Source organism: Coregonus clupeaformis, chromosome 20 (genome assembly GCF_020615455.1).
Source record: "Coregonus clupeaformis isolate EN_2021a chromosome 20, ASM2061545v1, whole genome shotgun sequence".
Classification (NCBI taxonomy): Eukaryota; Metazoa; Chordata; class Actinopteri; order Salmoniformes; family Salmonidae; genus Coregonus; species Coregonus clupeaformis.
The window spans coordinates 1,356,796-1,373,116 of record NC_059211.1 but is presented as its reverse complement, the minus strand read 5'-3'; the positions used below and the strand labels follow the sequence as shown (position 1 = coordinate 1,373,116).

At 42.6% G+C, this 16,321-nt stretch overlaps 1 protein-coding gene across 1 annotated transcript; it reads right to left on the bottom strand.

Annotated features, from left to right (window-relative positions):
* Positions 1–1,664: 1,664 nt before the first annotated feature.
* On the bottom strand, positions 1,665–16,244 carry sec23b (SEC23 homolog B, coat complex II component). The gene is made up of 17 exons (XM_041838905.2): positions 16,070–16,244; positions 12,747–12,972; positions 12,223–12,280; positions 11,871–11,957; positions 11,160–11,396; positions 10,226–10,453; positions 8,693–8,851; positions 7,765–7,880; positions 6,949–7,153; positions 6,659–6,748; positions 6,332–6,438; positions 5,853–6,006; positions 5,380–5,457; positions 4,549–4,710; positions 3,685–3,771; positions 3,045–3,266; positions 1,665–2,742 (listed from the first exon to the last, which is right to left on the bottom strand). Exons 2-17 carry the CDS (start codon positions 12,965–12,967, stop codon positions 2,653–2,655), a joined length of 2,301 nt encoding a protein of 766 aa, XP_041694839.1. The 5' UTR covers positions 12,968–12,972; positions 16,070–16,244; the 3' UTR covers positions 1,665–2,652.
* Positions 16,245–16,321: the final 77 nt, after the last annotated feature.

Below are 16,321 nucleotides of genomic sequence, written 5' to 3'. Positions count from 1 at the left end.
ATATACTGCACATATAATAAGACAAAAACACTTTCTTACAGCTTTGGCTCTAAGCTTTGATACAAATTGTCAAGAAAGATAGAAATGGTCCACGCACGCACACATAGTTGAATGATAAAACAGGAAATCAAATGTCCTAGACACGCAAATATCAATCATCCACACATGCAAAGCTTAAATATGCTGCAAAATGGATAAATTGACGCAGGGGAGATTCGACAATGAAAAACGATTGTTCGGTTGAATAATGCTCAAGCCATGTCAAAAGCTGTCAATCCTGAGACCTCACATTAAATACCCATGCAATTTATAGCCCAACATATGGAGACACACACACACATTCGAGCTTAAAAGGAGTGTCTATATCACAAGCGGATTACTGCATATAAATCATGATGTTGATTGACATTTTTTGATCCACCAGCCCTGCCATTTTTAAAGCATATGTGCTTCCAAAGTCCAAAGAGGTAAGAGCATCAACATTGTAAACACGGATATGAGATGCATCCCAAATGGCACCCTATTCCCTAAATAGCCCTATGGGTCCTGGTCAAAAGCAGTGCACTATATAGGGAATAGATTGCCCTTTGGTTCTCAGCCATAGACATGGGGCTTCACTTGTGTTTGGCTGTTTGACTTCCATTTGAAGCTGATAGATGGAGGGGAATTAGTCTCAACAGATAGACCACGGATTAGTATAATCTGCACTTCACAGACCCTCGAAATCAAACTGTCTGACTGGGTGTGCAGGGCACTTTAGAATCAGCTTCTACAACAGTGTGTGTTTGTCACAGGCTTTATTGTTGTTTTGTGTTTTGATGTGATTGTGTATGGGGTTTTAATGTGCTGTGGGACATTGGGTGTGAGAGTGGAAATGGCAATTGTTTTTGTTGGATGGATTTGTGATAGTTATTTTTCCAATCTTGAATGCAGTGGAAATGGCAATTGTTTTTGTTGGATGGATTTGTGATAGTTATTTTTCCAAACTTGAATGCGGATCAATTTTGCTCACTGCCCGGTGAAGCGACTGATTTGATCATCAAGTCCCTTTTAAGTAAATCACCAGAACAATACCATTGATGAGGATGAGACGAACTAGCCAGACCATTAAGACCAGATACCAGGAAACTCTGAGCCGATACAGGAATCAGGGGTCAGCTACACTATGAACCAGACAGCTTCCCTTTGAACCCTAGCTCATCTGTGTAAATGAGGATGTTCTCACCATAGAGATCCTGTCATAAACCCTTGAAGTTCCAGAATGCTAGTATTCTAATTCCTAATTCTATGGTTCTCACTCACACTTCCACTAAAGGCATATACACCCTACATTTACATTTACGTCATTTAGCAGACGCTCTTATCCAGAGCGACTTACAGTTAGTGAGTGCATACATTATAATTTTTTAAATACTGGCCCCCCGTGGGAATCATACCCACAACCCTGGCATTGCAAACGCCATGCTCTACCAACTGAGCTACACCCTAGGCTCGCTTGCCAGGGACCAAAAATGTGAATATGGTATCCGTCTACACAGACCAGAGAAATGGAAGGATTAATGATTCTCTGGTATTGCTGATCTATTTGACACATTTCTATGACACAGAAACACATACAAAAACAATAATGAGGGAAACACATAAAATACATATCAGCTGGTGAATTAGGTTGTCTTGACATACTTTATATGCATAGCATTAAGAAACAATCAGTCAGACTAAATCAATCAATTACGTTCCCTTTTTTACAGTAAGTACAAGTGTTAACATCAGGAACAGACTAGAGTAGACGAGTGAAAGAACAGTGATGATGGGTTTCGGGTTAAGTAGGACAAAATGCCAGATGGTGCGAAAACAGATATGTGGAAAAAGTGGTCAGTGGATTAGACTATGTAAAAGACGTGTTAGAAAGAAATTGTCGTTTTGTTTTATACAATAAAGTTTTTCATTGAACTTCCAGTCTTTCTGTATTCACAAGGATTAACAGTAGCACTACAAGGATAGATCGACAAATTCATCAGAACATTATTTAATTTAATCATTATTTCGGGGAATTTTCTTGGAAAATACAAAACTATAGGACGTTATCAAGCGCATTAAAATATTTAAAGTGTCTCGAGCAGTAATCATTGACCAAACTGCTACAGTAGCTGCATGCCTTAGCACAGACAAACAAGCACAACAAATTATAAACATTAGCCAAATTATTATTATTCCAGGTGAGAGGGAATGTAAGAACTGTGATAAATATCCCCAGAAGTCTCAACTGAGGATGCCTGGTCCCAGATCTGTTTGTGCTGTATAAGCCAACTCCTACGGTCATTGTCAAGGCATGAAAAACTGATCTGGGATCAGGCTACAACTGAGGTGCAGTATGGCTTTTCCAGTATGGGGGAGAAGTTCATGTCAATCACAATATTAGGGATGCAAAATTCCGGAAAGGATTTTAAACCATCATACGCCATATGTGGGGAATGGAAATGTTACTAGGTCCCTATATTAATACAGGAATGTCTCTCTTTCTCATCCGTCTCTCCTTTCGCAATCTTCACTTTGGTAGCCTCGTAAACCAGACGTATCGTGAAGTGAAACAGAACAGTGGGCATATCCGTCTGGTTACAAGGCTATCACTTTGGTCCCTGGCTGGGGAATTTAAGCGGCGCTCGACACGGCCAGCTTCTTCAAGTGGTCCATGAAGACCTGTAGACTGACGTCGTCTGTGAGGATGGGGGCTCCGGTCTCCTAGAGAATGAGAAGAGATAGAAACGCGATGAGTAGGGTGAAACACTAGAGTAAAGCTTTCTGCCGTTGGATCAGATCCAAAATGGCCAGTAGAACAGAGACAGATGTTACATGAAGCTCTACCACTTCTAAGACTAGAATTCCTTAAAAATAAATACAATTGATTCCCCATGATGAAACTCCAGCCTTGACATCACCTATTTCCAAATCAAGTCCAGTTTGTCACAGCTGTTATTGTGCATAAAAACTGGTTCTCAGTTTTCAGTTTGAAGATTTAATGAATGAATGAAATGTTCTATTACCTGTCCCCAGGCGTAGAGGTTGTTGTGTGTCTGGGAGGGGTTGACCTTGGACAGGAGGAAGCGGGCCTGGGACCCTCCGTGCTCTGTGTCGATGTACCGGGGCATGGGGAAGCGGGTCTGCAGGATCTCCTGGGCGTCATCCAGGGGTGCTACCAGTAGATGTTTGAAGTTCTCGTACTCCGGCTGCTCCTGGTAACCCGCCTTTCGCCACTGGGCGATGGTCTGGTGGAGAGATGGAGATACAACGGGGTTAAGGTCATGGTAGGATGTTGTGTGCTGGTGTTAGTCGTGCCAGCTCTGTTTGTCGGCTAATCTATTTTTTGTTGTTTGTGAGAAAAATCTATAATATGTTGAGAATAGAAAATGATAAGACATTGTGAATGAATTAACATAACACATCTAGAAATATGTATCCCATTTCTTCAAACCCATCACATCATGCAGGTACATACACACGTGTTGTTTCTAGTTGTAATATTGTTAGTGATTTACATTGTTGTTTATGCTCTATATGATGTTTAGTTTGTGATGCTAGGAAACAATGAATAATTGTTATTATTACAGCACAGTAGTGGTGTTCCAGCTACTAATAACTAGCATTAGACCACTAGCGCTGTTGTTGTCCTGTGTGACCGCTCACCTCTCCATGGTAGATGACCAGCTGGAAGAAGGTGTCCATGAGGAGGATCCGGTCTGGGAGAATACTGCCACTGTCCAGGAGAACAGGCTGTAGAACAGACAGACGGGACACAACAGGATAAGTCTCACATCCAATTTTTACAGAGAAAGGTAGTGTGTAACACATTGAGCATGTGAATAATTGACCAAACTAATTTGATCTCGGGAACTGTGACCTATTTAGACTTATTTTTATTTTCTTTACACACAAAAAAAGAAATACTGCCAGGACCGGTTTTATAACATCATAGTAGATTGGAAAACAAGGAATTTGATTAGAATTCAATATCTAAATAATTGATTGGTCGCGTACACATATTTTGCAGATATCACAGGTGCAGCGAAATGCTTATGTTTCCAGCTCCAACAGTGCAGTAATACTGAACAATTCACACAAATCCCAAAAATGAAAAGAAAAAAATTAAGAAATATCAGTAAGAAATAACACCCCAAGAAATACTGCGGAGTTGGCTAGGAGCTAGAAACAGGGCGACCATGTCTTTCGGCGCCAGCTAGTACATAGAAATATAGTATATAGAAACAGTGTGTGTCATTATACTACTTCTATAATATTCTACTGTATCTTAGTCCATGCCGGTCTGACATCGCTTGTCCATATATGTATATATTCTTAATTCCATTCCTTACTTAGATTTGTTTGTATTGGGTATATGTTGTGAAATTGTTAGATATTACTGCACTGTCGGAGCTAGAAGCACAAGCATTTCGCTACACCCGCAATAACATCTGCTAAACACGTGTATGTGACCAATACATTTTGATTTGATTTAGTGTGTCTGTCCATATTATTTGAGAGGAGTCTGACCTCTGGTGGTCCGTGGAAAGAGTAGGAGTAAAGGATTGGTTGGATCATAATGAGAGACTGCGTCAGGTCCTGGCGGACAAAATGGTGTCTGTAGTAGGAGCATTCATCTGGACTGTTGTTGAACACCTGCAGGAACGGCGACCGCCGCAGGTGGAACATAAACTAGAGGGAGGAGGGAGGAGTTATTATAATGATTACAATCAAATATGCTTTTTTTGAGATCCCCAAAAATATTTGTAGATATTTGGGATATTGCTTCTAGCATCATCAAATGTTCATGTACATATCCCATTGACGTCAACTAGGCTAAGTGAAAGTTCTGAGTATCTGTGTAATGGGAATATTTAGTGGGAAACGAACCCACAACCCTGGCGTTGCAAACGCCATTCTCTACCAACTGAGCTACACGGTAACACTGCCTTTTGTTTCAACGTCATACAAGCCTCTGGCCTCTGGCTGGTGTTGAAAGTTGTCTGCTGATTAGCATACAAGGGCCTTCTCAGAGAAGGTCCAATTAGACATTTTTCTCTGCTTCTGTGCTGGGTGGTGTTAGGATACAGCCCTTGACTAGTTTTTCATGTACATATATACCATTTGACATAAATATCTTGTTTTTTTGCTAAAGTTATAGGTAAGCATGTATATAATCAAGTAAGGATTCAGATCTCGACAAGCTAGTTAAATCTATTCCAGTTCTACTCTATTAAAAGGATTTGTATTGAAAGGCTTTTATTGAATAGCTCGTGTAATTCCAGAGTGTACCACCTGGTGTCAGTCTTTTATTGAATAGCTCATGTAGTTCCAGAATGTACCACTAAGTGTCAGTCTTACCTGTGGGTAGAGTGAGAGGGACTCCGAGAGCTTGAAGGAGGTGGGGTCATCTTTGTTGAACTGACCGAATTTCTGACACTGTAACCAAGGAGACAAGACAAATGTTATCGTCTTGAACTAAGGCATTAATACATACCTTAAGACTTAAGTTAAGTAGTGTTATATTATATTAGTTTAGTTATATAACAACTTCCGAAACGTCATAGAGGGATATAAGCTGTCAATAAATTAGTATTGACGTCATCCTGCTACACATTCCAGACGACTCCATTCTACATTCTTCTCCCATGAATAAGAGCAAAGAGACACAAGAATACAAAGGATTCTTCTATCCACAATCACCAACAACTCCTACGTACATTCAGCTATGTGAAGAACAACAGGCTACTCTCTTGAAATAGCCAAGGTGGGACCGATGCCCAATGACATAACAGACAGCCTGTCACACATTGGTCAGCCTAGCTGTCACTCACCAGGCGAATGAGCTGTCTGTCCAGCCAGCGCAGGACGTCCGGCCCCTCCTCCGACTCGGCCCTGAACACGCCCAGCCTGGCCATGATGACTGCAGACGCCTCCTGGTCGAAGGACGACTCGATGTGCTGGATTTGGGACTGGGCGTCGGCCCAACTGGGTGGAGGGAGAAAGAGGGAGAGAGCAGGTTAGGGGAAGGGCAAGACTGACGCACCTGTGTGTCAGCACAAATGTAGGCTACACATACACTTCCAGTCATTTAACAGGATAGGGCGAATGTCGACATCCTCCTTTGTACAGCCAATATTGACTTTGTGGTAACTCACTGCTTAAGGACAATGTGAGAAATGCAACGTGTACAAAACGCAGACTCTTGCATATACGTAAGGGCTGTCAGTTCAGTCACACTTTCGTCAAGAAAGATGTAGCAGTTCTGCAAACCCACCTCCTGTTTACTGTTTCAAAGCGAGAGAAGACTTACTTCCTGGCGACGGTGGTGACCCTGATCCTCTTCTGGGTGTTGGAGTGTTGGTACTGGGTGACAAACTGGACCGCTCCTCTACCACCCTGAGGGATGGGGGCGTTGTGCTACACAGAGAACATAACTACAATAGTAAGGATAGGAGTACATTTAATATGGCTAAACATCCTGTTTGAATACTAAAAACTATGTCCTAAGTAATCACTGAGTTGAGAATAATGAATTGTCACATTACATTGATATGGTCGACCCAAATCAATGACTACTTTGAGTAAGAATAAAACGAGGAACAAATTCGATGTATTTGATCAAAGGGAGTGTGTTTACCTGATTGACGACCTCGAAGTACATGGCCAACGTAGTGGAGGGACTGAGACTGCAGATTTTCCACTGGGTTGTTCCTCCAACCCCCACCTCCTGTAACAGAGACAAAGGGCCATTGAAGTCAATTGAAAACTTCTTCCCAATTCACTTCCAGAGGGGAAAAAAGCTATTCGAATAACGGGTTTCAAAATTCCGCAAACGTTTCTGAAATTCTGGAAAACCTGGGAATTTTAGGGACAGTTTCTGGAATTTTGTAACCCTATTTGGATTCTGTATGGGCCTGAAAGACTCACGTTCTCTGATATACAAGGTCCCTTAGCGTTGAGGGAGACACAGGGCCCGATGGCCCCTGATACCTTCAGCTCCCTGGACGTCTTGACTTCCAGCGTGCCGCCGAAGGCCATGCGGAACTCTCCGTTGTAGTCCTTACTGAAGACCCTCTGGAAGGTCTGCTTGAACAAAGAGGTGTTGAAGGAGTCGCCCATCGCTATGTGACCTCTGAGAGGAGGGAAACCAGGAAGAAAACATGAATATTTAGCTGCATAATTCCAAAAGTAAAGCGGAATAAATCAAAAAGCAAAGCAGACTTTTTCTTTTACAGTAGATACGGTAAATCTAATATAAATACAAACAAAACTTCAATTTGAGCTAGTGAGGATGAAGTCTCTGGAAAAATCATTCTATGGAATGTAGAGGAATTGTACAAAGATAAATAACTTCTTATTCAGATATAATAAAATATTCAGTAGACAGCTGTCAATCACCAGGGAGATGAGGTAATCAGCACAACAATGAATATCAGGTGAAGACAGGATATAGGTCAGTTGTAGGTAGATGGGGATGTATAGTAGACTAAGGAAAGGACCGTAGTAGATATGTCATTATGACACGCTAAGGGACTATGGCTGCGTTTAGACAGGCAGCCCAATTCTGATATTTGTTTCACTAACTGGTCTTTTGACCAATCAGATCTGAAAAAGATCTGATGTGAAAAGATTTGACGTGATTGGTCAAAAGACCAATTCATTAGAATTGGGCTGCCTGTGTAAATGCAGCATATATATATATAATATATAATATATGAATGACATGTGTAGATTGGTACTAACCCAGTGAGGTTGGATAAACATTTCATCTCCAGCAGCCCGGTCTGATCCAGGGCACAGGCGTAGATGTCAATACTGTGGCCGTTCACTGCCGCACGGTTCGCCAAAGCTTCGTAGTACTGAATAACACAACCAAGGGAACAGTTTGCAACATATACAAACAGTGCTGTGTAACACCTTGAGAACCCTTTGGAGCATTGGTGTCCATGAACATACCTCAACAGAAGAGGTATGAAGAGAGAAGAGAGCGCAAACTTGAGCGAAATATCTGACACATCGTGAGAGCTTGACATGAGTGAAAGAAAATAATTAAGCTAAACTATATTAAGATAAAATCGCTTAAAGTTGTTTCATCTATCTTAGCTCTAAAAACTAGCGTACTCTTAAGGATGGAATCCGCAGTAGTGGGAAACAGTGCCACTAGCCGGCCCAGCACCGTTATTGTTTTTGTTGCCGAGCTAAGGAGCTTCGCGCAGCATGGTAAAGAAAATTGCACCAGAGGAGGCTGCTGAGGGGAGGACGGCTCATAATAATGGCTGGAACGGAGCAAATGGAAACCATATGTTTGATGTATTTCATACCATTCCACTTATTCTGCTCCAGTCATTACCACAAGCTGGTCCTCCCCAATGAAGGTGCCACCAGCCTCCTGTGAATAGCACCACATACTGTGCTCTTCAATGGCGCGTGCAATGATGTCCAAGGAGAAAAAGCCGTGTTGGCTGTTTCCAGTAACTTCATTGTTGTTGTAATATCCTAAACAAACGTGGCAGTTTCCCCATTAAGGATTCCAGCTTTAAAACTATCCCACTCAGGACAAACAGCTACAAAACGACTACTTTTACAACATATAACCAACCCACATACAAGTTGGCTTTTTCACAGTGTCTATTGTATTCTATGCTATTCATTCTATTATTCTTGTACTGACCTTGGTGGCTTTCTTCAGATGGCGTGCGTTGTCCTTGGTGATGTCATGCCAGGAGCGGATGGGGATCTTGAGTTCGTCTCCCACCACCATACCGGGGCCCTGGGTGGGGGGTCCGCCCGTGAACATCATCACACGGGCCCCTGTGTTGGGGAACGTACCCTGGGGGTGGACAGATGGTGGCTATGGTCAGTATGATATTCAATGTCTTTTAAGTAAGACTTTATTTATATAATTGTATTAATTAAACCATAAATATGGTATTTCTGATTGAGATATGACTGCCAACACAGAAGCTGCCATTAGGCTATTGTAGTCTGATTTAACTGTAGTGTGCTATAACTGACTGTAGCAGGAATTTCCAGCTGAACAAAAAGGATAGCAATCGTTGATAACAGCAATCTAAATCACTTCGGTTTTACAAGTTGCAACAGGGAGACACCTCCAGCACAGAAGCAGAGAAAATGCCTAACTGGCCTTCTCTACGCAGCCCCCTTCCATTCTAATCTCACAGCACCACTGTTCTGTTAACACCCACGAGAGGCTTGTAGGAAGTCACAACATCAGCTGCTACAGAATCACAGAACTTAACAATCAGTGTCCTATGTCCTTGTACCTCCAGTCTGGCATCACCATCAACAGATATGAGAACAATCCAGAACATTCACTATCAAGTCTAGTGACCATCAATGACTGTCCCAAATAGAACACTGGAAATCATTTGTATTACATAAAGGAAAACACATGCTAAGTATTGTGTTAATTACTCTTAACTGAATATGAGCTTTATTAATCTTAAATATCCCCATTACAGTGACATAGCATGCTACTGTGTTTTAGCCTAAGTGATTTGATTGTGAAATTGTATGCAAATGCTCCCTCAGTCACGGTAAGGATTCACCAAACTACCGGTATTCCTTCAAGAAACTCAATCCAATTATGTTACCATACAGACCAGGGCCCAGTTTCCCAAAAGCATCGTAAGGCTAAGTTCATCATTAGAACCATCAAATCGATTAACTTAGCCTTAAGATGCTTTTAGGAAACCGGGCCCAAGTCTTTTCTCTAATCATTATATTATCAGTAGATATCAGCACCAGAGGACAGGACAGTAGGGAACATAGCTGTTCTAACACGTATGTACAGTACGTTAGTTATGCTACAGTAGAATACTAGAGAGAGGAAGAGAGGATAGCGGAGAGGGAGAGAGCAATAAGGTAAAAAGAAAGAAGCTGACCTTTGACCTAAGGAAGCAGGAGTGGTACTATTGGCAGACATAAGTGAAGAGATAATGTCAGTGTGTGTGAGAGAGAGAGAAAGTGTATGAAAGGTTAGTTGAAACCTGTGACATGTCAGAGAGGGTAAGGTTCAGTTCAGTCTTGAAGGTCAGTTGTGTACGTGTATGCTGAGTACATAGAAACAGGTTATTTGTATACCGCACAAAATGTGTACATAGGACTGTGTGTGTGTGTGTTTTTCTGTAAGAGTGTGTGTGTGTGTGTGTGTGTGTGTGTGTGTGTGTGTAAGTGTTATTACCTCCAGCAGGCCCACAGCGATGGACAGTGCTATCCCAGTAGACCGCAGTGGTCTCTTCCCCTGTGGTACAGGCCAGGGGTCTCTCTGCAGCTCTCCCAACAGGTCTGTCAGGTTCATGTCTACCTTATGGACCGGCTGCAGGAACCTACAGGTGGCGGCTGGATCCTGAGGGGCCACGGGACGACCCTGAGGCCCTGATGCTGCTGGATTGGTCAGGCCTAGCATCTCCTGAAAGAGAGAAATATAGCTATGAGCTCTCAAGGACTTTCCACAATGGTATTGTGGAATATTGCATAGCAGCCTAAGAGAGTTATCTTGTCCTGGCCACTGTCTCTTGACTGTATTCTATATAGGCCTAACACTCTTTGACTGTACACAATATTCTATACAAGACTCTATTTCTGAGTGCCTGACAATGATTTGGAATATTACATGACAGCCTAAGGGAGTTTTCACTGTCCACTGTCGACTGTATAGGCCTTTTTTTTTGTATGAAACACTACCCCTGTAGTGGCATAGACCCATTCTATGTCATTCAGAACCATCCCAAACAGAGTCAATAATATCTTCTTATTCTATCTGGTGACACCTGGCTGTCTTTGACATGTATCCTGTCCCATTCTACGGTTTCATTGTCATTTCATTTCCCATTGATACAAGGACACCTAGACATGATCGTATGACAAACAACCACAACAAAGACCCTATTGCATTTCTATGGACAAAGCAGACTATGACCTAGATCAGGGGTCTCAAACATACGGCCCTCGGGCCAAATGCGGTCCATGAAAGATTTAATGTGGCCCACAGTTGTCGTCATAAATGTAGCCTGCAGTCATCTTAGTACAACTAATCCAGACCTTTTCCCAAAACTAATTAATACATTTTCAAGTCTACTTGCCTTCCCATATGTAGCAGTTACTGACTAACTAACCTGGATCTGTTTGGAGGAAAGCTCCTTGGTTCCTCTGAACACATAGCTCTTTGCAATGCCCTCGCAGCTCAGCTCATGGACCTGCACCATGCGTCCGAAGGTGATGAGGCCCACCAGGGCGTTGGGGGGCAGCAGGGACAGGGACATCTGCAGGGACTCCTTCAGGGCCTGCAGGTCCTCCTCCTCCAAACACGTGTCCACCACGTACAGGAATATGAGCGGGGTCGGGGGGCCGCGCTACATTGGTGGCAAAGACAGGATTGGAGAGGTTATTTTACAGAAAAAAAAAGTGCTGGGTCTTTAGTTTTGAGTTTATATGGTTTTTCTATGTTGCAGTGTTTTGAGTTCTTCCATGTTTGGAAGGTGTCACATGACACACTTTGGTCAAGTGACTTTTGTAACCCGATGTCACTTTGTAAATTGACAACCATTACAATACAACAGCAAAGACGAAGAATGTCTAAAGCAATCATGAACTTAAAAGTGATGGTAATGTCACGTGATGATACAAGATACATTCTTTGTGGCTGTGGTAACTCAACTTGAGGATTAAAGAAACATTCATATTTGATGAAGCAATTTTGCGGGTCGAGACGTACAACTACAAAGTCAGGCGTGTGTCTATGTGTACAGTACATAGTGTCTATGTGTACATTACCAAGTTCAGAGTTCAGAGGACAGTGATTTCTATGTAGTACTGTATGTGTTTACCTGCACTATGTACTCAATGGTTGAGAACTGTGGCATGAGCTCAGCCGGCTGGTTAACGTCTGATATGCCGGCGTATGATGGGGGGAACTGTGAAAGAGGGAACAGGAAGACAAAACCGGTTAGCTAACAGCTTCACCTGATAAAGGAATGTGGATGGGCCACTAAAGATATGCCTGTTCTGGATGGCACATTGAATATATTACTATTACCATCAGCTGTGTTCCTTTGTGGAATATTACTATTATAACACAGGATTGTAGGCAGGCTACCTACAGATATGGCTATGGTATTCTATGGTGGAATATAACCTATTATCCCTACAGCTCAGTTTATTCCATTGTGGCGTACTCACTGGGTTTCTTTGGAAGCAGAAGTTGCACGCCCATATTTTGGCTCTGAAGTCAACTTGGCTACAAAGGGGGAAAAGAAAGAGCTACTTAGATACAGGACATAACGTACGGTCAAACAAACCTGCCACCTAGCCTAACCTAGCCTAGGGATTTTAGCGCTTCTAGAGCGTATGTACATTGGATTGTTTAGGTGTGGTTAGGGTTGATCCACCACACCTGTCCCTGAGTGATATAGCTACACCAAATCATTCCTAATGATATTAAAAATGTTGTTGACTATGGACACCCATTCTCTTGATGACACATTCCTTTCCTCTCCTCCTCTTCCCGTTACCCTAAATGTAAATACTCAGAAGAATAAATGATGAAGCTGAAAACTAAGAGATGCCATATAAGTCGTTGGACATAGGTTAGCTTTTAGTTAAGTGCTTGTAAAACGTAAACAAAGCAAACACTCAACAAGCAACCATTAAAACACTCACTCATCTAAAACAACAACATTCACCTCCACTACTCAAATACTCACCATAGCGGGTTTAGTACGGCCTTGCAGTTGGCCCTGCTACAGAGGACCGGTTCGTACTGCACCGGTGGCAGGTCTGGCCTCTCCTTGAGTGGGGTGAAGAGGCAGGAGACAGGCACTACCAGCCGGGTAGCCTCCAGCCTGCTCGAGGGCCACAGGTTCCAGCTAAAACGCACCCCGTCCCGATCCTCATTCTGTTGGATAAACTCCTGGTATGTCGCCATGGCAACTTCAATGGGAAAGAAAGTGAAGAGAGATTCTTAATAAACTCGTCTGGTTAAATAAAATAAATAAATAAATATGGAGATAAGTTAGTTCGATGGCTAAACTAGCTCTAGCTAAGGACAGGTAGTCTGTCTTAGCTTCTCCGAGAGCTGTTTGAGTCTGGAGTTTGGTGTGAGCTACTCTCGCTTTTCACTGCTTTGTTATCAGTTCCTACGTAGGTAAGGTAAGGCCTGTGTGGAATATCAATGACGATGATGTTAGTCATCAAAACCTGTTTGGCATGTTTTAATACTTAAGCTGAATAGGAATCCCTGAGCTATTTTTGAATCGTACCAATTTCAACTATGTACTATTTCAGGGACGAGTGACACTTGGGCTTATATGCTTCAGTAGGTATGAACAGCAGTAACCAGATGTCTTAGAGTTCTATAGCCTTGGAAGTCCAAACATATGTTAGTCAAGACATAACTTAAGTATAGGGCCCTGTGTTTTGAACGATCATGTGACAGAGCAAGATTCTATCGGACCTTGTCCAAAAATGTGAATTACACCAAAAATAAAAATCAATTGTCTGAGGATGGTGTTGGAACATCTGACATAAAAATAAAAAGGGGAGAGTTTGAGTTTGATGGAAAAGCATTAAAAGCTGCAAAGCTTTTTCGGTGACCCTACCAAATTCACATAGAAATGTGAGTTATAGATCTGTCATTCCCATTGAAAGCAAGTCTAAGAAGCAGTAGATCTGTTCTATGTGTGCTACTTCTATGCTTCATGTTCTTGAGTTTCGTTTTTTGCATCTTTTACTTTCGGTTTTGTACACAAGCTTCAAACAGCTGAATATACAATATTTTTTCTTACGGAAAATATACACTACATGACCAACAGTATGTGGACACCTGCTCGTCAAACATCTCATTCCAAAATCATTGGCATTAATATGGAGTTGGTCCCCCCTTTGCTGCTATAACAGCCTTACCTCTTCTGGGAAGGCTTGCCACTAGATGTTGGAACATTTCAGCGGGGACTTTACATTTTAGTCATTTAGCTGACGCTCTTATCCAGAGTGACTTACAGTAGTGAGTGCATACATTTTCACTCGTACTGGTCCCCACATGGGAATCGAACCCACAACCCTGGCGTTGCAATTGCCATGCTCTACCAACTGAGCCACACAGGACTTCCATTCAGCCACAAGAGCATTAGTGAGGTCGGGCAATTAGGCATGCCTTGCAGTCTGTGTTACAATTCATCCCAAAGGTGTTAGATGGGGTTAAGGTCAGGGCTCTGTGCAGGCCAGTCAAGTTCTTCCATACCGATCCCAACCAACCATTTCTGTATGGACTTCGCTTTGTGCACGGGGGCATTGTCATGCTGAAACAGGAAAGGGCCTTCCCCAAACCGTTGCCACAAAGTTGGAAGCACAGAATCGTCTAGAATGTCATTGTATGCTGTAGTGTTAAGATTTCACTTCACTGGAAGTAAGGGGCCTAGCCCAAACCATGAAAAACATCCCCAGACCATTATTCCTCCTCCATCAAACTTTACAGTTGGCACTAGCAGGTAGCGTTCTCCTGGCATCCACCAAGCCCAGGTTCGTCCGTCGGACTGCCAGATGGTGAAGCGTGATTCATCACTCCAGAGAACGTGTTTCCACTGCTCCAGAGTCCAGTGCTTGGCATTGCGCATGGTGATCTTAGGCTTGTGTGCGGCTGCTCGGCCAGGAAAACCCATTTCATGAAGCTCCAGACTAACAGTTCCTGTGCTGACGTTGCGTCCAGAGGCAGTTTGGAACTCGGTAGTGAGTGTTACAATCGAGGACAGACAATTTTTACGCGCTTCAGCACTCGGCGGTCCCGTTCTGTGAGCTTGTGTGGCCTACCACTTCAGGCTGAGTCGTTGTTGCTCCTAGACGTTTCCACTTCACAATAACAGCACCTACAGTTGACTGGAACAGCTCTAGCAGGGCAGAAATTTGACGACCTGACTTGTTGGAAAAGTGGCATCCTATGACAATGCCACGTTGAAAGTCACGGAGCTCTTCAGTAAGGCCATTCTACTGCCAATGTTTGTCTATGGAGATTACATGGCTGTGTGTTCGATTTTATACACCTGTCAGCAACGGGTGTGGCTGAAATAGCCGAATCCACTCATTTGAAGGGGTGTCCACATACTTTTAAATAAAGGTTCAAATCCAGGCATGTCACATGATTGCACAAAACACAGGGCACTAGTTATGGAATGTGATGTTTCCTTGTAATGTAATTCCATGTAATGTTATGGAACAGACCACCACCCCTTATTGGTCTTCTGACAAACTTTTCAAGGTAGAACTGTCTGTTCCAAATCTTAGTTCACTTCAGATATCTAATCCAGATATGAACAAAAATGAACACACACACACACACACACACACACACACACACCTCTCCACTCTCTCATTCAGGGGAACCTTCTGCATCAAACAACTCTACCAGGTGATTGACAGCTGACCTACAGGACCCTTAACTCGAAGTAGTATTGATCCATTGATTACACAACAGAGTGCTTACATGGACAGACTAAAACGGTCTCTTCTAGTTATGCTATTTACAGGCACATCTTAGCTATTACTGGCCATTACTAGGAATTAAATGATGATCAATTTGCCAACATTTAGCTACAAGCATGTTGTAGTAGTTAAATGGTTAGAGACAGATATCACAAATTACATTTTAGGATCCTGGTAGAGATGCCTTCCTGAAAGGAGGCGAATGCTAGTAGCAGCAATAAGCTAACAAGCTAATTAGCGACAGGCTCTAGCTGACGTTAGCTAGAAAAATTGAAATCTTAGGTAGATAACGTTAGTTAGTTAGAATTTTATCAAATTCCGGGAGTGTTTCTAAAGTCAATCTGCCATCGACATCATGTTAACTTGATATAAAACAAGATCATGAAAGCTAAATGAACGATACAGATGTTAGCTAGGCTAGCATAGCTAACGGACTAACCCAGTTTTTAGTGGGCTTTTTTCCTGGACTAACAACCAAGGAAACACAAACAGAATGGCCTAGCTAGACACTTTTCATCAATTTAATGCAGGAAGATCGGACGGAGAACCATACCTTTTATACAGATCCGGTTGGAAATCCAGACGAAGGTAAAAAAATATTAGATTGTAATAAATCAAATCCCATCAGCATTTAGGTGGTAAATACCGATGGGCAAACAGAATGAGAGAGAGAAGAATCTGAGGGTGCAACTCCCGGCCGGTGTTCCTCTCCTTCAGTAGAATGACGTGTTACTACATATTCTGCGGTTTCCTATTGGCCCTCGTGTCCATGACGTAGGACGCAAGCACGCACAGGAGGATCATG